Source organism: Culex pipiens, chromosome 1 (genome assembly GCF_016801865.2).
Source record: "Culex pipiens pallens isolate TS chromosome 1, TS_CPP_V2, whole genome shotgun sequence".
NCBI lineage: Eukaryota > Metazoa > Arthropoda > Insecta > Diptera > Culicidae > Culex > Culex pipiens.
Window position 1 is genome coordinate 43,912,100 of NC_068937.1, and position 26,852 is coordinate 43,938,951.

Sequence of the window (26,852 nt, forward strand, 5' to 3'; positions counted from 1 at the left end):
TGGCTGGGCATTCTTGTAGATCGGAACTGCATTTTTGCGGTGTTTTACTTTGCCACCGGTGTCGATGTACAAGTCGTCTTGATCAAAGTGGAGCTGGAAGTAAGTATTTGAGTGATTATTGTTGATTATTTGTCCATATTTGATTAACTTTCGCTGCAAATCCTCTGAGATTTCAATTCAACTTCTCGGCCATAGCCGCACAGTTTCAACCAATATTCTTGATTTTTCTTCGAAAACTCAAAGTCACACAAATTTGAACATTTTGCAGTGTTGCCGAAAATTTGATATTTTTAGTAAGTCAAGGCATAGGTTGCCAGGCCGATTTAAATTGCATCGGCCAATCTCTTTGACTTGACAATCTGTAGCCACGACGACTCGGCCAGCCTTCCTTGTGCCCTTGACGCTTGCATCTAATGCACGTATTGTGGTTCTTGTAGCTGCATTCTCTGACATAGTGCATGTCACCGCAGAACGGGGAACTTGGCACCTTCGTCTCCGTCGCAGTAGGCCGTGGTTGCTTGCGGCGGCATGGATGTTGAGTTTTTCCTAACCAGTTGCGTGTCCTGTTTGAGGTTGATGATCCGATGACAGTCTTCCACCAGATTTTCGAGCGTTAGCTTAGGTTTTGTTCGTTGGTAACGGGAGAATATTGCTGGTGCATCGCAATTCAGAGAGTGGCTTAATCTGGTGTTTAGTGTTGAAGCGAGCAGTCTAGTTTCAAGTTGTGGGTGGTAGTATCTTGAAACAAAGAAAAGGCTTTCACTCGTTTTGGGTTGGTTGCGCAAAAAATACGACAATACCCTTAAGAGGTCGAAAGAGACAGACAAATAAAACTTTGTGTTCACGGAACATTCTATCCACCACGATCAGTCGAAATTTGGTCGTCACGGGAGCACAAGCTCCGAGTATCTAATGATGAGACGGAAGTCAATGAAAAATAGAAAAATAATCATAAGAAATAAACTTTAATAAAGTATACCATCCTGTGACATAAGTTAGAATTTAATTTTATAATTTATAAAATTATGAATTTTTTTTTGTTATTGATTATCCCCAAATTTACAGCAATTTTGCTGATGTTGAGGTCTAATTTAGCTTAGCTTGAGCCAGTAGTATTTTGTAGTAACTATAGAAATTTAAGACTGTTCTTTGCCATACGTACTAGCTTTCTCTTCCGTGTTCGTTGGTGTTACATGAAGTTCACATCCGTGTTAGGGAAGTGCTTTTATGGTGGCTCATTTTAAGCATTCTATGTACTTGATCTTTCCGTAGGTGCTAGAGAGGCGCTTATTTTGCTTGAAAATTCATAGATTAGATTAGACATTATACGCGCTGTATGGAAGGAAATGAAAAAAACAGGGCCAAGTATTCGTAGTTTAAGTTTTGGTTTAATTTATTTATATTTATAAATACAGTAAAATAGGCAGGCTAATTGCTAATACGTTCTTTGCACTAGTTTTCATTGAATGTGTACACCTTCACCAATTGTTTTCTGAACACTAAGGTAATCGGAATGCTCTAAATATAAACAAAAATCACTCCCCTTCCTCCCCGCCGCCACTGCTCTCATCGCCGAAGATTTTCCGCAGCATCAGGTAGACCGGCTCGTGCAGCAGCGGATGGTCGGGCGCGATCTGGCCGCGCTTCATGCGCAGGTACCGGTTGCAGTAGAACGAGCGCAGCGTGCGCCAGTGGTGCTTCAACTCCGGCATCGACATGCCCAGCTCGCGGGCCACCTCGTCGAACGCCTCGTCCCGTTTGGCCAGCACGGGGTGGTCCGGATGGGACCGATTCCAGATCACTTCCCGGTCGTAGATCAGCTGGGTGAGCTGCATTCGATTGTTGGCGGGGAGTGGTTCCACTTCTTCGGCGCTGATATTTGCGGTGGTGCGCAGTGGAACCGGTTGGCGCTGGGCTGGTCGGGCATTTTTGATCCACATTTTCTCCAGAAGTAGGAAGAACGGATCCTGCAGACATTGGTGGGTCGGTTTGATTTCCCCGGTTTGGAGACGCCTCCGCCGGGCGTAGTAAATGTCCTTGAAGCACTTCCAGTGGCGTTTGAGCTCGTCTACGGTGGTGTTCAACTGCGTTGCGAGGTTGGTCCACTTCGTTTGTTTGTCGAAATCTGGATGGGTTCTGTTCCAGATGTCTTCGTGTTTGTAGAATATTTGGGCCAGTTTCATCCGCTCGTTTTCGCCGTTGTCGTTGGATATTTTGGCCATCGCGGCACGAGTCTCGTTCGAAAGGCCAAATTTGCTCCTCCGGCGAATGCTTGCACTGAACATGGTTTCCAGCAGCTGGTAGAGTTGAACGTCCGACGCGTCGGAACCCCAGCGTTTCCGGTGGAACATGTCGTTCAAGCTGCACCACATTTTCTTCAGTTTGTCCTTGTTCAATCCCGTTTCCGTGGCCAGTTGGGTCCAAGCTCGATCTCGCTGGTACGACTGCCGGTGACCATCCTGCTTCGCATTCCACAGCACCGGAAGTCTATGAATTGCTTTGGCCAGCGTCAGCGGATCCACCTCCCAGTTGACTCGGTTCCTCTTCCGTCGCGGAGCACCATCATCATCGCTCCCAACAACCTCCTCCAACCCTTCTTCAACCTCATCCTCCTCGTCACTACCAACAACCTCCTGCTTTACGGCCACCATCTCCTCCACGTCCTCCCACTCGAACCCAACCTCAGCCGGTCCTTGTTGGCCCTTCACAAACACCGTCTCCGGCAAGTAACCGCTTCCGCCGCCAACGTTCTCCTCCTGCTGCGGTTCCAGCAACTTCCTCAACTCCCTAACATGATACGAGTAGCTCTCCCAGCGTGCCGGACCGAACCCGGTCACTCCGTCGAACGCCGCCCGCACTAAACTCCTGTCGGACTGCCGGCACAGGTTCCGGAACTCGTCGATAAAGTGCACCGTCTGGACGCAGTTGGCACAGGCCGTGGTGAGCGAATCCTGCCGCGTTACGTACACCCCGGTACATTCGCGCACTTTACACCCAAAGTGGTCCCCGTTGTCGTCGCGGAATATGTCCCGTAGCTGGGTTCGGTCCGAGTCGGAGAAGACGGTCAGGCACAGCCGACAGCGAAGGGTGGGTTGGGCTGGGTTTGGAGGACGGATTGAATTAAAACATGTCCTGATAAGATAATCATGCTACAAATTACCTTCCATTTTGATTGGTGGCTATTTTGTCATGATTTCAGTTCAATTTTATAAAATTAATTGGCGTTATCAGCTTCAGTGATTTTTTTCGGAAGAAAAATCGACTTTAAAACAATAACAATAAATTGCTGGAGCAGTGTTGCCAAAGCCACAATAATAAAATCTGATGTCGATAAAGCAGACTTTAATCCCGCCAATCGAATAACAAACACACGCACATCCAAAACACTAAACTTTTGCCACGTACAGAAGCAAACGTACTCCGAAATGAGTTAGAGAAGAAAATGCCAGATTTGAGTTATATTCTGCTTTACACGCAAAGCCGACATTAGTCTTTTAAGACTTAAAATTAGGCTTTATCGAACCTAACCGTGTTAAGTCTTTTTAAGCCTAATGATGGGTTAGTCTTTAAAAGACTAGTTTCGTTTTAGTACGAAAAAGGCTAAATTTTAGGCTTAATGTTATCGTCAAAAAGCCTAAATTTTAGTCTTTTTCGAGAATGCGAGGGGATCAGAGCGGACATAATCCAAGATGGCGGAACTTGATTAAGACTTATTTTTAGGCATAAAAAGACTTATTTATAGGTTTAAAAGACTAATTTTTAGGCTTTTGCAGGGAATTGGAGGGGATCAAAGCGGACGTAATCCAAGATGGCGGAACTTGATTAAGACTTATTTTTAGGCCTAAAAAGACTTATTTATAGGTTTAAAAGACTAAATTTTAGGCTTTTGCAGGGAATGGGAGGGGATCAAAGAGGACATAATCCAAGATGGCGGAACCTGTTTAAGACTTATTTTTAGGCCTAAAAAGACTTATTTATAGGTTTAAAAGACTAATTTTTAGGCTTTTGCAGGGAATTGGAGGGGATCAAAGCGGACGTAATCCAAGATGGCGGAACTTGATTAAGACTTATTTTTAGGCTTAAAAAGACTTATTTATAGGTTTAAAAGACTAATTTTTAGGCTTTTGCAGGGAATTGGAGGGGATCAAAGCGGACGTAATCCAAGATGGCGGAACTTGATTAAAACTTATTGTTAGGCCTAAAAAGACTTATTTATAGGTTTAAAAGACTAATTTTTAGGCTTTTGCAGGGAATGGGAGGGGATCAAAGCGGACATAATCCAAGATGGCGGAACCTGATTAAGACTTAATTTTAGGCCTAAAAATAATTATTTATAGGTTTAAAAGACTAATTTTTAGGCTTTTGTAGGGAATGGGAGTGGATCAAAGCGGACGTAATCCAAGATGGCGGAACTTGATTAAGACTTATTTTTAGGCCTAAAAAGACTTATTTATAGGTTTAAAAGACTAATTTTTAGGCTTTTGCAGGGAATTGGAGGGGATCAAAGCGGACGTAATCCAAGATGGCGGAACTTGATTAAGACTTATTTTTAGGCCTAAAAAGACTTATTTATAGGTTTAAAAGACTAAATTTTAGGCTTTTGCAGGGAATGGGAGGGGATCAAAGAGGACATAATCCAAGATGGCGGAACCTGTTTAAGACTTATTTTTAGGCCTAAAAAGACTTATTTATAGGTTTAAAAGACTAATTTTTAGGCTTTTGCAGGGAATTGGAGGGGATCAAAGCGGACGTAATCCAAGATGGCGGAACTTGATTAAGACTTATTTTTAGGCTTAAAAAGACTTATTTATAGGTTTAAAAGACTAATTTTTAGGCTTTTGCAGGGAATTGGAGGGGATCAAAGCGGACGTAATCCAAGATGGCGGAACTTGATTAAAACTTATTGTTAGGCCTAAAAAGACTTATTTATAGGTTTAAAAGACTAATTTTTAGGCTTTTGCAGGGAATGGGAGGGGATCAAAGCGGACATAATCCAAGATGGCGGAACCTGATTAAGACTTAATTTTAGGCCTAAAAATAATTATTTATAGGTTTAAAAGACTAATTTTTAGGCTTTTGTAGGGAATGGGAGTGGATCAAAGCGGACGTAATCCAAGATGGCGGAACTTGATTAAGACTTATTTTTAGGCCTAAAAAGACTTATTTATAGGTTTAAAAGACTAATTTTTAGGCTTTTGCAGGGAATGGGAGGGGATCAAAGAGGACATAATCCAAGATGGCGGAACCTGTTTAAGACTTATTTTTAGGCCTGAAAAGCCTAGGGGATCAAAATGGTGGGAACAAAGGGTAGAAAATAAAATATTGTTATATATTATTTAAATATTTATAAAAAAAATTTTATTCGGTAATTTCGCAATACAACAGATTCACGGATGCGTTCAGCTATGACCTGAAAATAAAAAAAAATCAATATTTTGAAGATGAGTTGTGACAGTTTGATAATTATTTAAAAATTGGGTGATTTCATTTAAGTGAGAGAGACAGTAAATTAAGAGTTAGAGTTTAGCTCAGAACTAGATTGGCGTAGTTTGATTAGATCTGAAGAATTAAAGAATTAAAGAATTAAAGAATTAAAGAATTAAAGAATTAAAGAATTAAAGAATTAAAGAATTAAAGAATTAAAGAATTAAAGAATTAAAGAATTAAAGAATTAAAGAATTAAAGAATTAAAGAATTAAAGAATTAAAGAATTAAAGAATTAAAGAATTAAAGAATTAAAGAATTAAAGAATTAAAGAATTAAAGAATTAAAGAATTAAAGAATTAAAGAATTAAAGAATTAAAGAATTAAAGAATTAAAGAATTAAAGAATTAAAGAATTAAAGAATTAAAGAATTAAAGAATTAAAGAATTAAAGAATTAAAGAATTAAAGAATTAAAGAATTAAAGAATTAAAGAATTAAAGAACTTAAGAATTTAAGAATTTAAGAATTTAAGAATTTAAGAATTTAAGAATTGAAGAATTTAAGAATTTAAGAATTTAAGAATTGAAGAATTGAAGAATTTAAGAATTTAAGAATTTAAGAATTTAAGAATTTAAGAATTTAAGAATTTAAAAATTTTAGAATTTAAGAATTGAAGAATTGAAGAATTTAAGAATTTAAGAATTTAAGAATTTAAGAATTTAAGAATTTAAGAATTTAAGAATTTAAAAATTTTAGAATTTAAGAATTTAAGAATTTAAGAATTTAAGAATTTAAGAATTTAAGAATTTAAGAATTTAAGAATTTAAGAATTTAAGAATTTAAGAATTTAAGAATTTAAGAATTTAAGAATTTAAGAATTTAAGAATTTAAGAATTTAAGAATTTAAGAATTTAAGAATTTAAGAATTTAAGAATTTAAGAATTTAAGAATTTAAGAATTTAAGAATTTAAGAATTTAAGAATTTAAGAATTTAAGAATATAAGAATTTAAGAATTTAAGAATTTAAGAATTTAAGAATTTAAGAATTTAAGAATTTAAGAATTTAAGAATTTAAGAATTTAAGAATTTAAGAATTTAAGAATTTAAGAATTTAAGAATTTAAGAATTTAAGAATTTAAGAATTTGAGAATTTAAGAATTTAAGAATTTAAGAATTTAAGAATTTAAGAAATTAAGAATTTAAGAATTTAAGAATTTAACAATTTAAGAATTTTAGAGTTTTAGAATTTAGAATTTAAGAATTTTAGAATTTTAGAATTTTAGAATTTTAGAATTTTAGAATTTTAGAATTTTAGAATTTTAGAATTTTAGAATTTTAGAATTTTAGAATTTTTGAATAATGAAATTTTGAATTTTTGAGTTTAGAATTTTAGAATTTTAGAATTTTAGAATTTTAGAATTTTAGAATTTTAGAATTTTAGAATTTTAGAATTTTAGAATTTTAGAATTTTAGAATTTTAGAATTTTAGAATTTTAGAATTTTAGAATTTTTAGAATTTTAGAATTTTAGAATTTTAGAATTTTTTGAATTTTAGAATTTTAGAATTTTAGAATTTTAGAATTTTAGAATTTTAGAATTTTAGAATTTTAGAATTTTAGAATTTTAGAATTTTAGAATTTAAGAATTTTAGAATTTTTAAATTTTTGAATTTTTGAATTTTAGAATTTTTTGAATTTTAGAATTTTAGAATTTTAGAATTTTAGAATTATAGAATTTTAGAATTTTAGAATTTTAGAATTTTAGAATTTTAGAATTTTAGAATTTTAGAATTTTAGAATTTTAGAATTTTAGAATTTTAGAATTTTAGAATTTTAGAATTTTAGAATTTTAGAATTTTTGAATTTTAGAATTTTAGAATTTTAGAATTTTAGAATTTTAGAATTTTAGAATTTTAGAATTTTAGAATTTTAGAATTTTAGAATTTTAGAATTTTAGAATTTTAGAATTTTAGAATTTTAGAATTTTAGAATTTTAGAATTTTAGAATTTTAGAATTTTAGAATTTTAGAATTTTAGAATTTTAGAATTTTAGAATTTTAGAATTTTAGAATTTTAGAATTTTAGAATTTTAGAATTTTAGAATTTTAGAATTTTAGAAATTTAGAATTTTAGAATTTTAGAATTTTAGAATTTTAGAAATTTAGAAATTTAGAATTTTAGAATTATAGAATTATAGAATTTTAGAATTTTAGAATTTTAGAATTTTAGAATTTTAGAATTTTAGAATTTTAGAATTTTAGAATTTTAGAATTTTAGAATTTTAGAATTTTAAAATTTTAGAATTTCTGAATTTTTAAATTTTTGAATTTTTAAATTTTTAAATTTTTGAATTTTTGAATTTTTGAACTTTTGAATTTTTGAATTTTTTTATTTTTGAATTTTAGAATTTTAGAATTTTGGAATTTTGGAATTTTGGATTTTTGGTATTTTGGTTTTTTGGAATTTTTGAACTTTTGAATTTTTTGAATTTTTGAACTTTAGAATTCTTGAATTTTTAAAATTTTGAATTTTTGAATTTTTAAATTTTTGAATTTTCAAATTTTTGAATTTTTGAATTTTTTGTATTTTTGAATTTTTAAATTTTAGAATATTTGAATTTTGGATTTTTTTAATTTTAGAATTTTTGGATTTTAGAATTTTAGAATTTTAGAATTTTTTATTTTAGAATTTTTAATTTTAGAATTTTTAAATTTTTGAAATTTGGAAATTTGGAATTTTTAAATTTTTGAACTTATAATTTTTTGAATTTTAGAATTTTAGAATTTTAGAATTATAGAATTTTAGAATTTTAGAATTTTAGAATTTTAGAATTTTAGAATTTTAGAATTTTAGAATTTTAGAATTTTAGAATTTTAGAATTTTAGAATTTTAAAATTTTAGAATTTCTGAATTTTTAAATTTTTGAATTTTTAAATTTTTAAATTTTTGAATTTTTGAACTTTTGAATTTTTGAATTTTTTTATTTTTGAATTTTAGAATTTTAGAATTTTGGAATTTTGGAATTTTGGATTTTTGGTATTTTGGTTTTTTGGAATTTTTGAACTTTTGAATTTTTTGAATTTTTGAACTTTAGAATTCTTGAATTTTTAAAATTTTGAATTTTTGAATTTTTAAATTTTTGAATTTTCAAATTTTTGAATTTTTGAATTTTTGAATTTTTTGTATTTTTGAATTTTTAAATTTTAGAATATTTGAATTTTGGATTTTTTTAATTTTAGAATTTTTGGATTTTAGAATTTTTGAATTTTAGAATTTTTTATTTTAGAATTTTTAATTTTAGAATTTTTAAATTTTTGAAATTTGGAAATTTGGAATTTTTAAATTTTTGAATTTATAATTTTTTGAATTTTGGAAATTTTGAATTTTAAAAATTTTAAATTTTTGAACACACACACACACACACACGGAGTAGCACTCACGCAAATTTTCAAAATTGCGCTCATACACACACACACACACACACACACACACACACACACCACTCATACACACTCATTCACAAACACAACCACCACCACCACCATCATTTTCACCGCCACCGTCGGTTGTCCACTCCCGCTTCGTTGTCCTTTTACGCTTCCACTTTGAATTTCAATCCCCGGCGGATTGATTCCGAGATTTTCTGTCCTCTGTTGTCGCACTCAAAACTTCCTCCAGCACTCACAAACACAACGCCGTCCACAAAAAAGAATGTTCCTTCCCTCCTCCATCTGCAGAAAAACACGGCTCAATTCACGCCTTCCCGTCCTCCTCCACCATACCGAGAACCAGAATTTACCGTTCGGCCGCTTACTCACTCCGGCCGAACCTTCCGGCAGGAAAAACACAAAAACTTACCTGCAAACTGGCCAAAATCCTGCCCCGTCCGACGAACTGCAACCTCCACCGGCAACTTTCAACTTTTTCTGATTTGACATGTCAAATCGTGAACCAAAGTTTATAGTACAGAAAAGCCTTAAATTTAGTCTTTTTCTAAGTTTTGCACTAAGTTCTAAAAAAAGCCTAAAATTTAGGCCCAAAAAAAGACTAATTTTTAGGCCTTTTTCTGACAATACTGACCGAACTTCAAAAAAGGCTAAAAATAAGTCTTTAAAGACTAATGCCGGTTTTCCGTGTATGTCTAAGCGGATTTTGACAGGCCACGTGTGTCTCTGAAAAATATGTGTTTATTTACGCTCGTGACGTCATGCTGTAAAACAGAAAACGGGGTGACTTTAGGTCTATTCCCGTACCTGCAGAATTGCAGAATTTCTGCAACTTCTGCAGAATTCTGCAGCCAGCATAAGTCACTTTTTTGCAGCACGTTCCCGTACTTTTCAGTTCGCTCTCTTCATCTCTCTCTTTTGCAGAAGTTCTGCAAGGAGAGAAGCCGCAAAACTTTTGACTGGGTAGTGCGTTCCAGAACTTTTTTTGCAATATTGTACACAGTTGAGTGGATTTACTCAAATTGGGTATTAAAGTTTTTTTTATTATTTAAAAAAAGGTATTGACAAAAATTATAATTGAAAGAAGTTTACCTCTAGAACGGGGACTTATTTTTTATGCAACTCAACATTTTATTTAAAAGATGCTTATGCTTAGGTAGAAATTATATATTAGAAACAATTCAAAACTTTTACATTAGGTAAAAAATAGAAATGAGAGTTGCAAGTACGTTTAACAAATAGAAAGCAGACTATTTGAAGGAATTTTTATTCAGGATAGCATAAATAAATTATGGATGTCAAATGGAAGAACAACGGCGACGCAGCAAAGTTGAAAAATATTAGAAAGTAAATTAATCACAAACTCAAAAATATGGAAACACATAAATTTAGAAACCCGGAAATTAAGAAAATAAAAATATAAAAAAAAACTTATATTTTTTTAATTGAGAAGCTAAAAAAATTAAATGAGGTATTTGAAAAATTTAAAATGTACATATTTATCTCAGAAAAAAAATAAATAAATCACAAATTCAAAGCTTAAAATTATTAAGTAATTCAAAATGTTTAAAATTAAAAAAAAGCTTAATTTCAAAAAATCTAAATAAAAAAAATCAGACCTCAAAAATTCAAATATTTTGAATTCGAAATAAAAAAAAATCAAAATTTAGAACAAGAGTTTAGAACATGAAAAATTCAAAATCTACAGTTAAAAAATTCCAAAAAAATATAATTTAATAAAAGTAAAATTTAAAAATTTTGTAAATAAAAAATTAAAAGCTCAATTATAAAAAAATAGATACAGTTTGTACTCTATTATCCGAAGACCTCTAGGATACAGTTTGTACTCTATTATCCGAAGACCTCTACAAAATTTCTAATCTCTAAATCCTCTAAATATGCATTTCTTACCTAGAATATGACTCCAAAATAAGTATATTTCTTATGATTCAAGATGGTGGCATTTAAGAATCTAAGAATTTAAGAATATAAGTTTTAAGAATATAAGAATATAAGAATTTAAGAATATAAGAATTTAAGAATATAAGAATTTAAGAATATAAGAATTTAAGAATATAAGAATTTAAGAATATAAGAATTTAAGGATATAAGAATTTAAGAATATAAGAATTTAAGAATTTAGGAATTCCGGAATTTAGGAATTTAAGAATTTAAGTATACCGTAACGAAACTAAAACGAAACTATTGGCACTACGCCCCCCGGGGCATGGCCTTCCTCTAACGTGGGATTTCTGCTCCAGCGCCTCTGACGAGACAGGAGAAACCGGGACCGACGTTTTACTTCACCATCCGATAGAAGCTCAGTGGATAAGGCGGGAATCGAACCCGCGTCTCATAGCATCATCGGGATCGGCAGCCGAAGCCGCTACCCCTGCGCCACGAGACCGTATACCGTATAATTTTTAATAAAAATTATATCAATTTTAAATAGTATAAAATATTTTATGTGTAAACAACTTAACTTATGTTTCAGCAAAACAATTATTTATGGTCATCAATCATATAATCAATTATATTTATTATTTGTTTGATACAGTCTAATACCTTTTTTATGATTCCTTCATTGAAAGTTCAACAAAATACATTTAATATTTTGGTTCATATAAGAATACAAATTGGTAGCACCGTCACAGGTACAATTTATAATTTGCCAATTAAATTTACCTATTATTTTAGACGGGCTTCGATCTAAAAATCGCCAAAAATCAAATTTCCAACCGATTTTTGATTTTTAAAAAGCATTGGAAAAAAGAACTCTTAAAATTATAGAAAATTTCAGGGTTGGAAGTTTAACTTGTTTAATGTTACTTTGCCAATGTTTTTAAAAATGTCATTTTTTTTAGGGGTCAACTTTGGCTGTGTTTTTTACTAACATTTCCTATATTTTCAGTAAAAAGAAGTATGCAGTATTTTTTGTAGTGTCCCAGACTATGCCTCTACGCATTTTTTGCAATTTAAATGATGATGGTGCGATTCTACATCAGAAAATGTGAAAAACATGCAAAAAATTGAAAAAGTGACTGGAAAAAAATGAAAAAATTAGATAGGCGAAATGTAATTATATTAGGTGATAGAGTAGGCCAAATACTACCAAAAACAAACAAAAACTAAACAAGATAAATGCAAATTAAAATACTAAAAATGAAACAAGAAAAACATAAAACAAGAAAAGTAAAGTTTTTCGTAGAACAAAAGTTGCTCAAAATGACCTCCTGAACACGGGAAAAATAAATATTTTCGAAAAAAAAAATTTGGGCGGTAGAGGGTAAAAACACATATTTAGTCTGTTCAAAAACAATTTAAGATAAAAAATCAATTCTTAAACAAATATTTATTTGAAATTTATTCAACTCAAAAGAAATGTGTCTTTTAAAAGTTTTTTAAATCAATTTGTTTTTATGATACAAATTGTTTGTTGGGTTATGAGCCGTGCTGTAATACTGGATTAACCTCAGGATTAACTTATAAACTTTATTAACACTAAAAAATAATAAATTCGCTATATCATTACATTAATGAACTAAGCCTGAAATTTTTAACATAATATATAGTTCTCAATAAAACCAGACATTAAAAAAATACCCCAAAATCCGTCAATTCCAAATATACAAACGTCCCTTCAAAAAGACTACTTAAATTTAGTAATAATAAAACATCAAATTTATTACAACTACATAATAATGAAATGCTTGATTTAACCCAACTTGCAAATTTTATGTAAGCGTATACTCAAACCAACTTGCAGTTACTTTTCAACACGAAAGAGAAGAGAGAGCTTGCAGAAAAGTACGGGAACGGTTTTGCTGCAACTTCAACCTCTCTCATTGCAGAAGTTCTGCCTGAGAGAAAAGTTACTTTTGTTGCAGAAAAGTACGGGAACGCTCTGCTGCCGATTTCGTGCAGAATTGCAGAATTCTGCAGTACGGGAATAGACCTTTTGATAGGTTTATGGCACGGACGAACGGACATGACACCAGCATTTCGATTTTGAAGCTGGTCTTCTCTTTCTTCTTCATGTTCTTTTTTTCCTGCTTGCCTTCAGAAGGAGATCGTAAATGTCATAACAAAATTTGACAGTTTGCTTAACTCGACCGTTTGCTTGAGTTCGGCTTGTCGGTTGTCAAAACGTTTGGAATCGTTGATTTGCGTGCTAAATGAAATGGAATGAAAGTTTCGACGTGTTTTAACAACTAAACGAAACAGAATGGGGCATCTTCAGATTTCCTTTAGATCTTGCTGTTTCTAAGCAGTGGGTTTAGTTTTGCGGCTCAGAAGAACTATCAAATAATTGAAAGGAGCAAGAAGGTTGTGCCGCAACCGCAAAGTATGCTCAATTTATTTTGCGTGAGATTTCCGAATTGGGTGTCCACCAGCCGAGAGCTTCTATTTGGAACTGTTCCGCGAACCGTTGGCTGTTCCTTCCTTCCCGCACATGGTGTTTTGTGGCAGAGATTTGCGGATTATTGGACCGGATCTTACGAACTTGCCATTCCCTAGTGTTGGGAGGCCAGTTCTCGAATTCCGTGTGCTAAGCGTCCTTCTGGCGATCTGATTAGTTATATCTTTGCCATTTATAGCTGTTGAAAGCTGGAATCCTGGGACGTGCAAGAATGGCATCAAAATGTTGGTTTACTCCCGTTTACGACAGCGGAAAATGTTATGCTTAATCGCGAGCTCAAAATAATGAAAAATTCTAATTGTCAGGAAAATTATAAATAAATTAAATAGCTGAACTTATTTACTAAATTTGTCGTGAACTTCGCACATCCTGTTTGCTTTGTTTATTAGCAAATTCATGATTCACTTTGGATTCGCTTCAAAAAGTATTGTTGACATCAATAAAATGTGTATAACTACCGTTCGCCGCAAAAGGAACAGCGCGCAATGCGAAAGTAATGGTAGCGGATAAAATACAGAAATTTTTCAATTCCCGCAGTATGCCAAAACTTTGACTGAATGTGTGATAATTTCAAAACAAATATAGTTCGCCAACGTAAACACAAGCGGCGCTAGTGTTTCATCGCGGTTTCAACGTATTTTTATTCGGCTGAAATTTGAATTTTGCCTCACAAAACTGGGCCAAATTTGTTCGTGGTGTCATGTCCGTTCGTCCGTGGTTTGATTGAACCAAAACTGGCACCGACGAGTGCGGCACTCAGTGCCGCACCGGCTCTTCAAACAAACGTACCATTAGTGTGCGTCTATAAATAGATTCCAAACCAAATTCAAGTTGACAGCTGAATTTTTACATTACACCATTACACTACCGCAAACAAACAAACAAACTTGCACTTTTTCATGTTCGACAGTTTGCCAAACTCACAAACAAGGCAAAATGTATGCAGGCTAACGTTTGTACAAACAAACATAGCAAGCAAACTGGCAAACTGTCAAAAGTGCGAGTTAGTTAGTTTGTTTGCCGTAGTGTAATGGCTCCTTGAAAGTCAGTTTAACTCTGATTATTCCGCCGCGGTTGTCAAGCGGCAATAAGTTCCTTTCAGTAGAAGTCAAAAATCACATTTTCAATGAAATAAACGAAAATTTGAAAAGAAAAGAGTTAAATAGAAGTGGCATTTCTCGCAAAAACTTACCACAAATTTTTAAACATGCAAGCATACCACATTTCGCTAGACAACGACAGATGGCGCACTTGCTCAAAATCAAGCTCCAACCCGCGTGACGCTTCAGTGACGCTCCTTCGATTTTTCTCTTTGTTCTTCTGACACTGCTGCGCGTCGTCGTCGTCGCTTATGTCAACGCGTTGACAGTTCTCTGCTGGAACGATTCGATTCGGCTGACTTGCGATCGAAAGAAAGCAGAGTGAAGAAAAAAAAGAGCTGGTTTTTTGTGTGTGCAGCAGCTGTCTGGCCCCTTCCGAAAAAGGAAAACTTCGCTGAAAAGGTTTTCCCTTCCATCAATTTGTTGTATTAATCGGTGGACCTGCAGGTCCATCTTCCCGTGTGTTCCGAACGCTCCCGCACTACCGTTTTGGTTGACTGATTTTGCGGAGATTTTTCTTCCAACCCGCTTCCAAATTCCGGAATTTCGCAAAACGAGAGAGATGGCCTCGACGACGGTGCCCACGATCTGCAAGGACCTGGACGGGGACGACCGGTGGCTTGCGGTGCACAAGCGGTTCGTGCAGGAGTGCAAGGAAAAGGACCCGGAGGTCATGTTCATCGGCGATTGCGTGCTCGAGTCGCTGCAGTTCACCGACTTTTGGAACAGCCACTTTGTGCCGCTGCACTGTCTCAACTTTAGCATTCGGAACGACCGCACCCAGAACGTGCTGTGGCGGTTGCAAAACGGCGAGCTGGAGAACGTCCGGCCGCGGGTGATTGTGCTGCACGTCGGGACGAACAACATTGGCGACAGCGCGGAGGAGGTGGCCGAAGGCGTGCAGGCGATCGTGGCCACCATCCGGAGCAAACTGGCCGGGGTGTACGTGGTGATTCCGGTGAGTTTTGTGGGGTTTCGCACGGCGGTGGAAGGGATCTTTGTCCCAACCCTGCGCTTTGAATGTGTAAACGGTTAATTGGATTAAATCAGGCTTCTAATGCAACACCTTCCAAACATTGAATTCTTATCAAGAGCATGAACTTGATCAGATTTTGACAATGACAGAATTAACTGCACCTTAACATGTATGGCACTTACCCATTTTAGTGTTCTCTTCTATAAAAAAAAAACATGTTCACACCTTGATTATTTATATTTAGAAAACAAAATCAAATGGGCCAAGCGCCAACAAATTATAATAAAACAAAAATCTCTATTACGGACGTCATTTTTATGATCTTTTCTCAGGTCTGTTCAGATAACGGAGCCTGCTTGATTATCGTCTTCTAATCAGACCATAACATAATGTTCTCAACACTCTGGGTCTTTTTGTTACAAATTTACTGATACATTTTTGTCTAGGAACGGTTTGAAGGTAGCATCCTTGGATACTCCTACTTAATCTGCTGCACGAACTCTTAACAAAGGCTCCTTATCTTGACCGGATCCAGGGGATGCGAGCTCAATGCTAAACAAGCGTAATAAAAGCAAGCGCATATTAGGTCTATTCCCGTACTTGCAGAATTGCAGAATTTCTGCAACTTCTGCAGAATTCTGCAGCCAGCATAAGTCACTTTTTTGCAGCACGTTCCCGTACTTTTCAGCTCGCTCTCTTCATCTCTCTCTTTTGCAGAAGTTCTGCAAGGAGAGAAGCCGCAAAACTTTTGCCTGAGTAGCGCGTTCCAGTACTTTTTCTGCAATATTGTACACAGTTGAATGGATTTACTCAAATTGGGTATTGAAGTTTTTTTTTATTATTTCAAAACAATTAAAAAAGTGGATTGACAAAAATTGTAATTGAAAGAAGTTTACCTCTAGAACGGGGACTTATTTTTTATGCAAATCAACATTTTATCTAAAAAATCAAGCATGTACCATTTTTTAAACTAGAAATTAATAATGCTTAGGTAGACATTTTATATTAGAAACAACTCAAAACTTTACATTAGGTAAACAATTTAAGAAATGAGAATGGCAGGTACGTTTAAAAACATAATTAAAAAAAGAAAAAGGTTTAATATAGAAGGTATATTTAATTTATATAGACCATAAATACATGTTTTAATAGCAAAATGTTTGAAAGATAACATAAATAAATTATGATTGGATTTCACATCGAAGAACAACGGTGACGCAGCGAAATTGACAAATAAAAAAAAATGAATCACAAACTTTACAATTTTGAAACTCATGAATCTGAAACTTAAGAAATTCGTGATTAAAAACATAAAAAGAACTATTTTCAAATTGAGGAGCTTTAAAAAAATAAATCAGATATTAGAGAAATTTAAAAATGCAAATATTTATTTCAGAAAAAAAAACAATAAATCAGAAATTCAAAGCTTGAAAATTCAAATAATTAAACATAAAAAATTTCAAAAAAAAACTTGATTTTCAAAATTCGAAAAAAATTAAGGTTTCTAACTTAAAAGTTCCTAAACTTAAAAATTCAAATATTTTTAAATTCGAAATAAATGAATCAAAAGTTCAAACATCAAAAATTCAAAAGTTACAGTTTAAAGAAATAATAAAAAATAAAGAAACAAAAAAAAAACTAAATTAAGTAAAATTTTAAAATTCTGTACATAAAAAAAATGAAAACTCAAATATAAAAAAATAGAAACAATTCGTACTCTATTTTCCGAAGAACTCGTCAAAATGTTCAATCTCAAAATCCTCTTAACCTAATTTTCTAACGACTCCAAAAAAATGTACTTTTTGTGATTTAAGATGGCGCATTTAAGAATTTCCGAATTTTAGAATTTAAACTTCCTAAAATTTAAGAATTCGACTAAATTACATCACATTTTTTGGTTCAAATAAGAATACAAATTGGTAGCACCGCTAAAGGTACAATTTATTATTTGGCAATTAAATTTACCTATTTTTTAAACATACATATTTAGTCTATTCAAAAAGTTATCATTTTAATACTAAAAAATATCGCTATATCATTTTTACCTAAATTTTACCTTAATGAACTTATGAAATCGTTAACACAAAAAAATCGTTCTGAATAAAACCAGACATAAAAAAAACTAACTACCCAAAAAATCCATCAATTTAAAATATACAAACGTCTCTTCAAAAGACTAATTCAATTTAGTAATAATAAAACAAAAAAAAATATTACAACTAATAATACAATGCTTGATTTCACCCAAATTGCAAACTTTATGTAAGCGTGTACTCTACATCCATCACACCAACCTGCAGTAACTTTTCAACAAGAAAGAGAAGAGAGAGCTTGCAGAAAAGTACGGGAACGGTTTTGCTGCAACTTCTGTCTCTCTCGTTGCAGAAGTTCTGCCTGGGAAAAAAGTTACTTATGTTGCAGAAAAGTACGGGAACGCTCTGCTGCCGATTTCGTGCAGAATTGCAGAATTCTGCAGTACGGGAATAGACCTATTGCTTGCTAAGGACACGTTTATTCCCAGTATTTCTGTGAATAGTTCCGGTTTGTTGAGAAGTCTCCTGGCTATGTGCCTGTTTGTTTCTGGATCATCGCTTATTCTGCGGATCTCGGTCTTAACAAGAGGATGGTATTGAGCTGGAGGTTTGGTGTTTTTCTTATTGGCAGCTGATCGTTGTTTATCTTCAACCGTCGTCACACGTAGGAAAGCGGCTACGTTTCTGTTGTGCCATAGTGTCGAGGGGTCTCTTTCAGGAGTAATTTAGAACGGCCGATTTGTGTTCTGTACTTTTCCTTGTTCTCGCTTACTATCTCCAATTCTTCTCCACTTTGGACTTTTCCCGTCCAAGGTGATAGTCGACATAGTTGTCGATCTCTCCTCTACACGCGAATTAATACCGCCGAGAATGGAAGAATGGGGGCGGGTTGTTCGAGTTCAATTTTCAAAACATGTTTACTTTTTCATTCGAGAAAATGACAGCTGCAGATCGTTAACACGCAAAAACAAAATTAAGTAGAAATGAAATAATCATGTTTATGCCAGCATCATTCCCGAATAATTCTGGGAATGAACAGAATGATTCGAATGAAAATATTCGATGTGTCAATGGGACACATAAGATACCGGTAGAATATTTTCCATTAGCAGTGAGTCGTCCTTTTTAACTGTATCTTTTTGGTCAAGTATCCTGATCGCCGTTTTGCCAACCAAATTGAATCCCGTTCTTCCAAAATGGAGGTTCAATGTTTGGTAGGATCGCATTTCGAAGTTCCATCACTTTATTTCACGGTGGGGAATGGTTCTTGGCTCCGTATATTTTACCGCGTAATTCCTCACACCTTGGTACTTGGACTTGGAAAGCACCAAACGTGCCTTTATCTCCGAAGCCGATTCCAAAGATGCTGAAGGTGCCCTCTCCTTTGTCGCTTCCTCAACTTTAGCTGCCAACGAGTCACCTTGCTCTCGAAGATTAAGTGAAATCTTCGACGTAAGCTGTGCATTTGAGCTTATGAGCCTCCTTCTCTGCCGCCATCAGAAGATTTTCGAAAGATTCCTCGGACCATGCAAAGTCTTTAATCGATGACGCCTTTTTACAAAACGGAATTGTAGGCCGTCCTGAACGTTTTGGAACTGGTTCGGAATTGAATAAGCAATTTATATTTTACTATAAGATTTCAATAATGGCTTAAAAAAGATGATTGTGTTGGAATGCTGACATTTTGAAATTTTTGAACATTTTGAAATTTGTTAAAACTGGTTTTGTTTATAAAATTATTGATTTGTATTGTATTTTATACTGAATTCGAAGCACAAATCAAAAGTTTCCACATTTTACATGCAATTTGTTTAACTGAAATTGACTATAAATTTGGAGAACTAACTTTTTAAAATTTTCAAAATTTTATAAAAAGTTCTTTTTGAGGTACTTTGAACACTTCTCTACGGCAGTCATTATGATTCTAAACAATTCCGTACGTATTTTAATTGTACTCTTTATTTTGCGGAAAAATACCATACCTATCAAAGTCACCCCGGCTATCAAAGTCACCCCATTTTACGGTACACGAAATAGAAAACATACTACACCCACAGGAATAAAAAATGCATCAAAATCTGTCTTAGTAAATTTGCTACATAAAATGTTACATTTTATAACTGATTTTTCACCAAGCTCGTATGTAAATATTGTCCGTGTGTAAACATGTCAGCGATCTGCAGTCCTCCATAAATACTCATATCGTCATATCTTCTGACCAACGATGCCAGATAACTTTATGGGAGATCTGTATTTTTCTAAAAATAAATCTGTATCATGACAAATTCGGAGCCATACAAGATATTTTTTAAATTTTTAACGGCAGATTTGAGCTTTTAGTGATATCAAAGAAAAATTCAATTCGATGCTAACATTTCAAAAAGCATCATGTACACACCATCCTATTTGAGAAAAACGTATTTGAATGTTGAAAAACCTTGCTTTTATTGATACTTGATCATCCAAATTCAATAAAACATTATTTCCGTAATTTTATTTGAGAAAAACAAACATAACTTCTTTAGAAATCACCAACGCCTATATCACCCTGCTGTCATTGAGGGGGACGCTTTATTATGATTCGTTTTTCTTCGCCGAATGTACATGGCGCTTTTTTCATGATGCTTTTTTTTCGTCCCGAGGTTCATGTAGTCTTTTGTTTGACAGGTTGACAGGGCTATATAAACAGGCACTGCTGATGCCAGAGATTTTGTTTATATTACTTTATTTAAAATCATGATAAAACAGACTTTACTGAAGTAACTTTTGCTCATTTTTGGTGGAGAGGTAGCTTATTAGGAGTACTTTCAGAAAATGCAATAACCCAGAAAGTGTCAAAATGTACATGATGCCTTTTTAAATGTTACCGTCGAATTACAAAATTTTATTTTTTTAAATATAATCATTTTCAAATCATTTTAAAAAAATCTGTATATGAGTAATTCTCTACGAATTCTCTACAAAAATGTAACGTAAATATTCAAACAGCTGTAACTTTTGAGTGAATTTTTTGATCAATTTGGTGTCTTCGGCAAAGTTGTAAGTATCGTTGGGGACTATTATTTTTTTATAATAAAAAAATATTTAAAAAAACAAATCCTTGTACCTTTTTTTGTCTGAATAATCCTCAACAGCAGCCAAAATTGTATTGAGACTTTTATGGGTGAACCTATGGAACAAAAAAAAAAAAAGATAATACATTTCCGGTTTTGGTGGAGAATTGCTTAAGTGTCGTGAGTTCTTAAATTCAATTTACCAAAATCCATATTTTTTTTTTGTTGATATGTTTTAGCGTTCAAAACCCCGCAACATTTAAGCCCTAGAAAAGTATGAACAAAAATGTTGCGGCGAGAAATACATCGAATAAAAGAAAATGAAACAAGTGAATTCTTTTATTTTTAAGTCTGATCCAAATATTCCCACATTTTCTAATGGTCAAATTTTCATTGTTAAAAAATTAAACATTTGTGAAATTTCATGATTTCTTAAAAAAATATTTTAAAATTTTTGGAAAAAAGACTAATATTTCAATTGGGCGTAATATTGAATGTTTGTGATTTTTGTTTCCTAAAACATATCAAAACACTTAAGAAATAGAAAATCCGGATTGTGGGCAATTCCTACGAAAGTTGAAGATTTTTGAATATTTACGCACCATTTTTGTATGGACAGTTGCCAAAATTGTATGGAGCCTTGTAAGGGTTAACCAATGAAACAAAATGGCTTCTTTGGTCATAAGGAAGGACCCTACAAAGTTTTAACCAAATAAAAAAAAAATCCATTTCCGGTTTTGGTGGAGAATTGCTCAATGTTTACCATAAAGTTGTGTACTGCTCTAATGGTTGGTGTACTTGTTTTTAGTAAATTTTAAACTTGGTGTGATGGGAATGGGTTTATTTCCCCCATTTAAAAACCTTCACTAACCGCAACAAATTCCGCTCTCTCTCTACACTAGACTCTGCTCCCGCGGGGCCACCAACCGAACCCACTGCGGGACAAAAACGCCGCCGTAAACGGGCTGCTCAAGGAGCGGTGCGCCGGCATGGACAAGGTGCAGATCGTCGCCGTGGACGGGGGCCTCATCCAGAGCGACGGCACCATCAGCCACCACGACATGTTCGACTATCTGAACCTGACGAACGTCGGCAGCAAGAAGGTGTTCGAGCCCGTCTGGGACCTGCTGCACCAGATTCTGACCGAGAACGAGAAGGAACGCGATCTGACCCCGTCGGAGTGAAGTGGGCTTGAGTGAGAAGATTGCGGGTGTGTTTGTGCGTGTGCGTGTGCCTTGGAGAGATTGTGGACTGGAGAAGAAAGAAGAAAACACCACACACGTGTGCGAATTATACACTGAAAAAAAAAACACACACACAATCACGTAATTGAAAATTTCATTTATTGTGCTGCTAGGAAACTAAACATTCCCTTAGTTTTTTTTGTTTTACAACTTAAGAACAAACCATAGTTGGAGTTTATTTAAATATTATTATTTATATTATGTAACGGCTCGTATTGATATTATTTATTACGTAACGTATTATTTATTAAGGATGTAACGTAGCTTAGCGAAAAACATAAAGTTGGCTTATTAAAGAAACAAACTTCGAATCTGCTCAACGTAACGATATCTGAATCCAGTCTGCTTCGATCATAATTTCTTTTTTGCAAAAAAAGTGACAAACAAAAATTAAAACCTAAACACACCGTACTAGGATAGTGAGTTAGAATTGTCCAAACAACCGTCTTCTGTAGTGTTACGAAAGTAGAGTCGTGTAGTAGCAGTTACAATGTTCCACCTTACCTCACGAATTTTTCATGTAACAAAAGCAAAACAAAACATTCTCTGTCCCTTGAAAAAAAGAAAACGAAACACTCTAGACTTTAGCATGATCTCAAAAGAATTTCGAGCACGTGTGCGAAGCGCGGCAGGAGCTGGAGAAGTTGGTCATCAAATCGAATAAATATAAATACATATATTTTTCTACCACAAAACAAAAACACACACATAAACATACAGTTAAAAATAAATACAATACAATCTACCTTAACAGCGAGTACTGATAAACAATTAAAATTACATTCCATAAAAAAATAAGAAGAAAAAAAGACGAAATAGATTTCAGTTTGACTTGATTTTCCACCCTACCGTTAGGGGGCGTCACTAAACCCGCCTATTGAATCGACCGTAATGCAAGTTGAGCAAAGAATGCAAACAAGAAAAACACAAAACAACCCAAAGAATGAAGAAAACAAAAAAGATTTTTGAGATGATAAAAAAAGGGAAGGAAACCACGAATATACAACCAATGAACGCTGCAAACATTGTGACGAACTGAGAAAAGGAAAACTAAATAAAAATGCTGTGCAGTTAATTTGCTATTTCAGAATTGTTCCTTTGATTTTTGAGAACCAAATAATATCACCACCCTTTTTATTGTCATAAAGAGGGCATTCATAAGTAACAAAATGGTTACAGTACTGCCCATCAGTGAATAAACGGCTTTTATTCACTTTTATTAATATCGAATGTTTCGCTCCATGTTACATGTGGTTGAGGATGCTCCAACGCATATTCTAAAACCTAAAATGGTGTTTCGTTTTGGCTGCGGATGGGAAAAACTAAGCGGCTTATATCAAAGCGAATCCTCTGATTCTCTGACTTTCCGAGTCATTAATTACTGTTATTTGGGAAAAAAATTGTCCCTACACTGCAAAGAATCTACATTTTGATTTGACGTAGTTTCTCCATAAAACAGAACGTTATCACTGGATAGCAAATTTTGGATTGCAATTTCAGTAAAATAAATAACGAATCCTCTTTCAAATGTGTTTTTTTTTAATTTGTATTGTGATCTTTAGAAACAAAGGTTGGATAAATGTGAAATACAAATACCAACCTTGATGCATACATATCGACTCAGAATCGAAAACTGAACAAATCGACGGTAACATTTCAAAAGGCATCATGTACATTTTGACACTTTCTGGGTCATTGCATATTCTGAAAGTACTCCTAATAAGCTACCTCTCCATCAAAAATGAGCAAAAGTTACTTCAGTAAAGTCTGTTTAATTATGATTTTAAATAAAGTAACATAAACAAAATCTCTGCCATCAGCAGTCCCTGTTTATGTAGCCCTGTCAACCTGTCAAATAAAAGACTACATGAACCTCGTGACGAAAAAAAAAGCATCATGAAAAAAGCGCCATGTACATTCGGCGAAGAAAAACAAAGCGTTCCCCTCAATGACAGCAGGGTGATATAGACGTTGGTGATTTCAAAAGAAGTTATGTTTGTTTTTCACAAATAAAATTACGGAAATAGTGTTTTATTGAATTTGGATGATCAAGTATCAATAAGAGCAACGTTTTTCATCGTCTGTTATCATTAGAACATCTTATTTTGCTTTTATATTAAAATGGGAATTGAAAATGGATGCTCAACATTCAAATGCGTTTTCCTCAAAACGCATAGTTTGTACATGATGCTTTTTGAAATGTTGGCATCGAAATGTCTGTGTGTATGTGACCAATAATGTCACTCAGTTTTCTCAGCACTGGCTTAACCGATTTTAACCAAACCAGTCGCATTCAACTTTGTTTAGGGTCCCATACGGTGCTATTGAATTGTTTGAAGTTTCGATAAGTATTTCTAAAGTTATGTATAAAAATGTGTTTACACATATTTTCGGAAGTTAAATAAATGGCAGGAAATCGCACCAAATATCATCATGTTATATAACAAACATAGGTTACACAAAGACCTTTCAAAAGAGTCCTAAATATTGACGATCTGGCAACCCTGTCTCAAGTTACGACCACTTAAGTGATATTTATGTACTTTTTTGTAGCTGGATCTCACTTAAATGTATGTTAACAATGTCCGGATCCATCATCCACCCTATCGTTGGTTAGGTAATTGAAAGACCTTTCCAACGAGTCTAAAACATTGATGATCTGTCTCGAGTTATTATCACTTAAGTTCTATTTAAGTTAAACCCAGGATCTAAAAAAAAAGATGAAATTTGTGTCCAAACCACTCATATTATTCATTGTTGGTAAAGGTAAAGTGAGGAAGGCATCAAGCATTTAGGTGGATTAGGTCAGTTTTTGTATTTTTTTTTGAGAGGCGTACCATCCTACATTATTCGTGTCGTGAGCCTTTTTGTATCATCTTAGGCTAATTGTATGTATGTATGTATGTATGATCCCCATACCCGCAGGCAACTTGGTCCTGGAACACATGTGAGTGCTAGGTGAACAATTCGATCATCTTTTACTCCATAATCTGTACACCCACGTGCATAAGTTTTTTTGCACGAATTTTAATGCTACAAACACCGGCGCATAGATCAAAATGGTTTCCCTTTTCCCTCCCCAAGCGCCGGAAATTTGTAGCGGGTGTAGGGACACTTTGCATAGACGCCCTTGTTCCCATCACGTCACTGAGGGTATGGAGCGACGAGAAATTAATAAGCATGCCCCCTTAGTCGAACCTTCATTAGAGAAGCAGGCAATCCACAACTCACAGCGAACGACCAAGGGAACACCCTACCGCGTATTTAATGGTAATTTGGCGTGGTTGTCTTGAGTGGTTTGAGCGAATGTTAGAATATTAGTGAGAGAGTTTTATGTTTTACAAAAAGAACGGGCTCACCAAGTCATGTAATCTGCAAGACAGCTTCATTTGAGTTCCGGGAGTTGTCCGATTTAATTAACTTGTGATCCGATGATCTCCCGTCGACAAACTTAAAACAGCCAACCACGACGTTTGACTGGGATTGGTGACGTTGCCGACGGACTCCACCGTTGTCCATGGAAGTGAATCGGATGAAGTTGCTGCTGCTGCTGGAAAATCTTGATTATGATAATTTTTTTCCGTTGGAAGCCGGGAAGCAGCTTCGATATCTGCACCAAACTTCTTTTCGAAGGTTTTGTTCCAAATGCTCCGCTGGATACAACTGTTGAAGCGCTCGTTCGTGATCACCAAGTTTTCCACCGGATATTGCCAAAAAAGGGCAAAATTAAGCATTGATTTTATTTTTTGGAAGAAAATTTGAAGAACAAAATTGACAGCGAAAAATATTTCGATCCGCACACGCGCATGGTTTACTTCGATCCCTTTTTGTATCATCTTAGGCTAATTCGTCAAAAAATTTGAGCGAAGTAAAATAGTGACATCACCTTCAAATTTTACTTTCAAACATAGAATTCGTAAAACTTCTAGGAAGTGGCGTGTATTTTTCTTTCAGTGTATTTTTTTTTTCAGAAAGCCCGTCCAATTTCATACAAGTTTGTCTTTCACCACTTTTTGATACGATGCAACGGCTTCGAGATACAGTAATTTTTAAATTACGAAATGCAAAAAAAAAAATCTCAAATCTCAAATGTAATTTTCACAAAAACAAAAACACAAAAATGGCGTATATGAGCCTAGGACGACATGTCTACAAAGTTTCATTGAAATCGGAGAGGGTCGGGTACAAAAGAACCAGAAAAAATTCTGATTTGAGCTAAAATTGCTCAATCGGTATCAAACGGTGCAAAATTTTGTAAAATTTAAAAGTCTGACAAGATTTGGATTCAATAAGTTAATTTCAATAAGATATGTTAAATAAGTTATCGTAAACTATTTGGATAAGATTAGGGCGTTACAAATATTTTCAAAAGTTTATGTCGCCCACCTTCAAAAGTGGCCCGAGAAAAAACTTTTGTTGCAAAACAATTTTTGCTTGCAAAAAAAAAAAAAAACTAATGTCATTTGACATAAGAGTCGCATCTAATGAAAACTATTTTAAACGCCTTTGTTTGCTCTTATAAACATGTTTAGCATGTTTGGGCTCGTTGAATTATTTTTGGTTTTTTTGTGAAATACCAATGTAAAGGTACCTACAAAAGTATTTTTTTTTTGCGAAAAATAAAATCAATTTCACGAATACTTAGATATTTTTAAAACCAACGGTTGAAAACAACTGGACTGGTGTAAAATGCATATTAAAACGCTTCATGCATCCTAATGTTGAAACCAATGTTTTTAATTTTGAATTTTTATATACCGTAAACCGGGGTGGCTTTGATAGGATTTCAATTTGATTTTGAAATATTTTCCAACTGGTAAGGTTTTTCTTAAGATTATTATTTTTAAACATGCATTGCACAGAAAAAAAATAATGTAAATTTGGAAGCTGTAATTTTGGAAGGTTGAATATTACCTCTTTTATGATGTAATTTTACCTCAATTTAGACTGAAAAAGTGACATTACACCAGAAAAGTGGTAAAATTACACATTTCCAGAGGTAAAATTACACCTTTTTCTGACATAAAAGATGTACCCCTTCCCAGATGTAATATTACCATAATTTTTTTTCTGTGTGGGCTAGGCCACACAAAGTCCATGTACTATTTTGAATAAAAGGTTTTTCAATAGTGTTAAGAAAAATAGTTACGTCAAAA

At 34.0% G+C, this 26,852-nt stretch overlaps 2 protein-coding genes across 2 annotated transcripts; one reads left to right on the forward strand and one right to left on the reverse strand.

The window, feature by feature from the left end:
• Positions 1-1,319: 1,319 nt before the first annotated feature.
• Positions 1,320-3,300, reverse strand: LOC120425097 (uncharacterized). Its single transcript, XM_039589527.2, has 2 exons — positions 3,161-3,300; positions 1,320-3,097 (listed from the first exon to the last, which is right to left on the reverse strand). Exons 1-2 carry the CDS (start codon positions 3,165-3,167, stop codon positions 1,536-1,538), a joined length of 1,569 nt encoding a protein of 522 aa, XP_039445461.1. The 5' UTR covers positions 3,168-3,300; the 3' UTR covers positions 1,320-1,535.
• Positions 3,301-14,666: 11,366 nt separating this feature from the next.
• Positions 14,667-22,491, forward strand: LOC120424732 (platelet-activating factor acetylhydrolase IB subunit beta homolog). Its single transcript, XM_039588961.2, has 2 exons — positions 14,667-15,348; positions 21,355-22,491. Exons 1-2 carry the CDS (start codon positions 14,953-14,955, stop codon positions 21,634-21,636), a joined length of 678 nt encoding a protein of 225 aa, XP_039444895.1. The 5' UTR covers positions 14,667-14,952; the 3' UTR covers positions 21,637-22,491.
• The last annotated feature ends 4,361 nt before the right edge of the window (positions 22,492-26,852 follow it).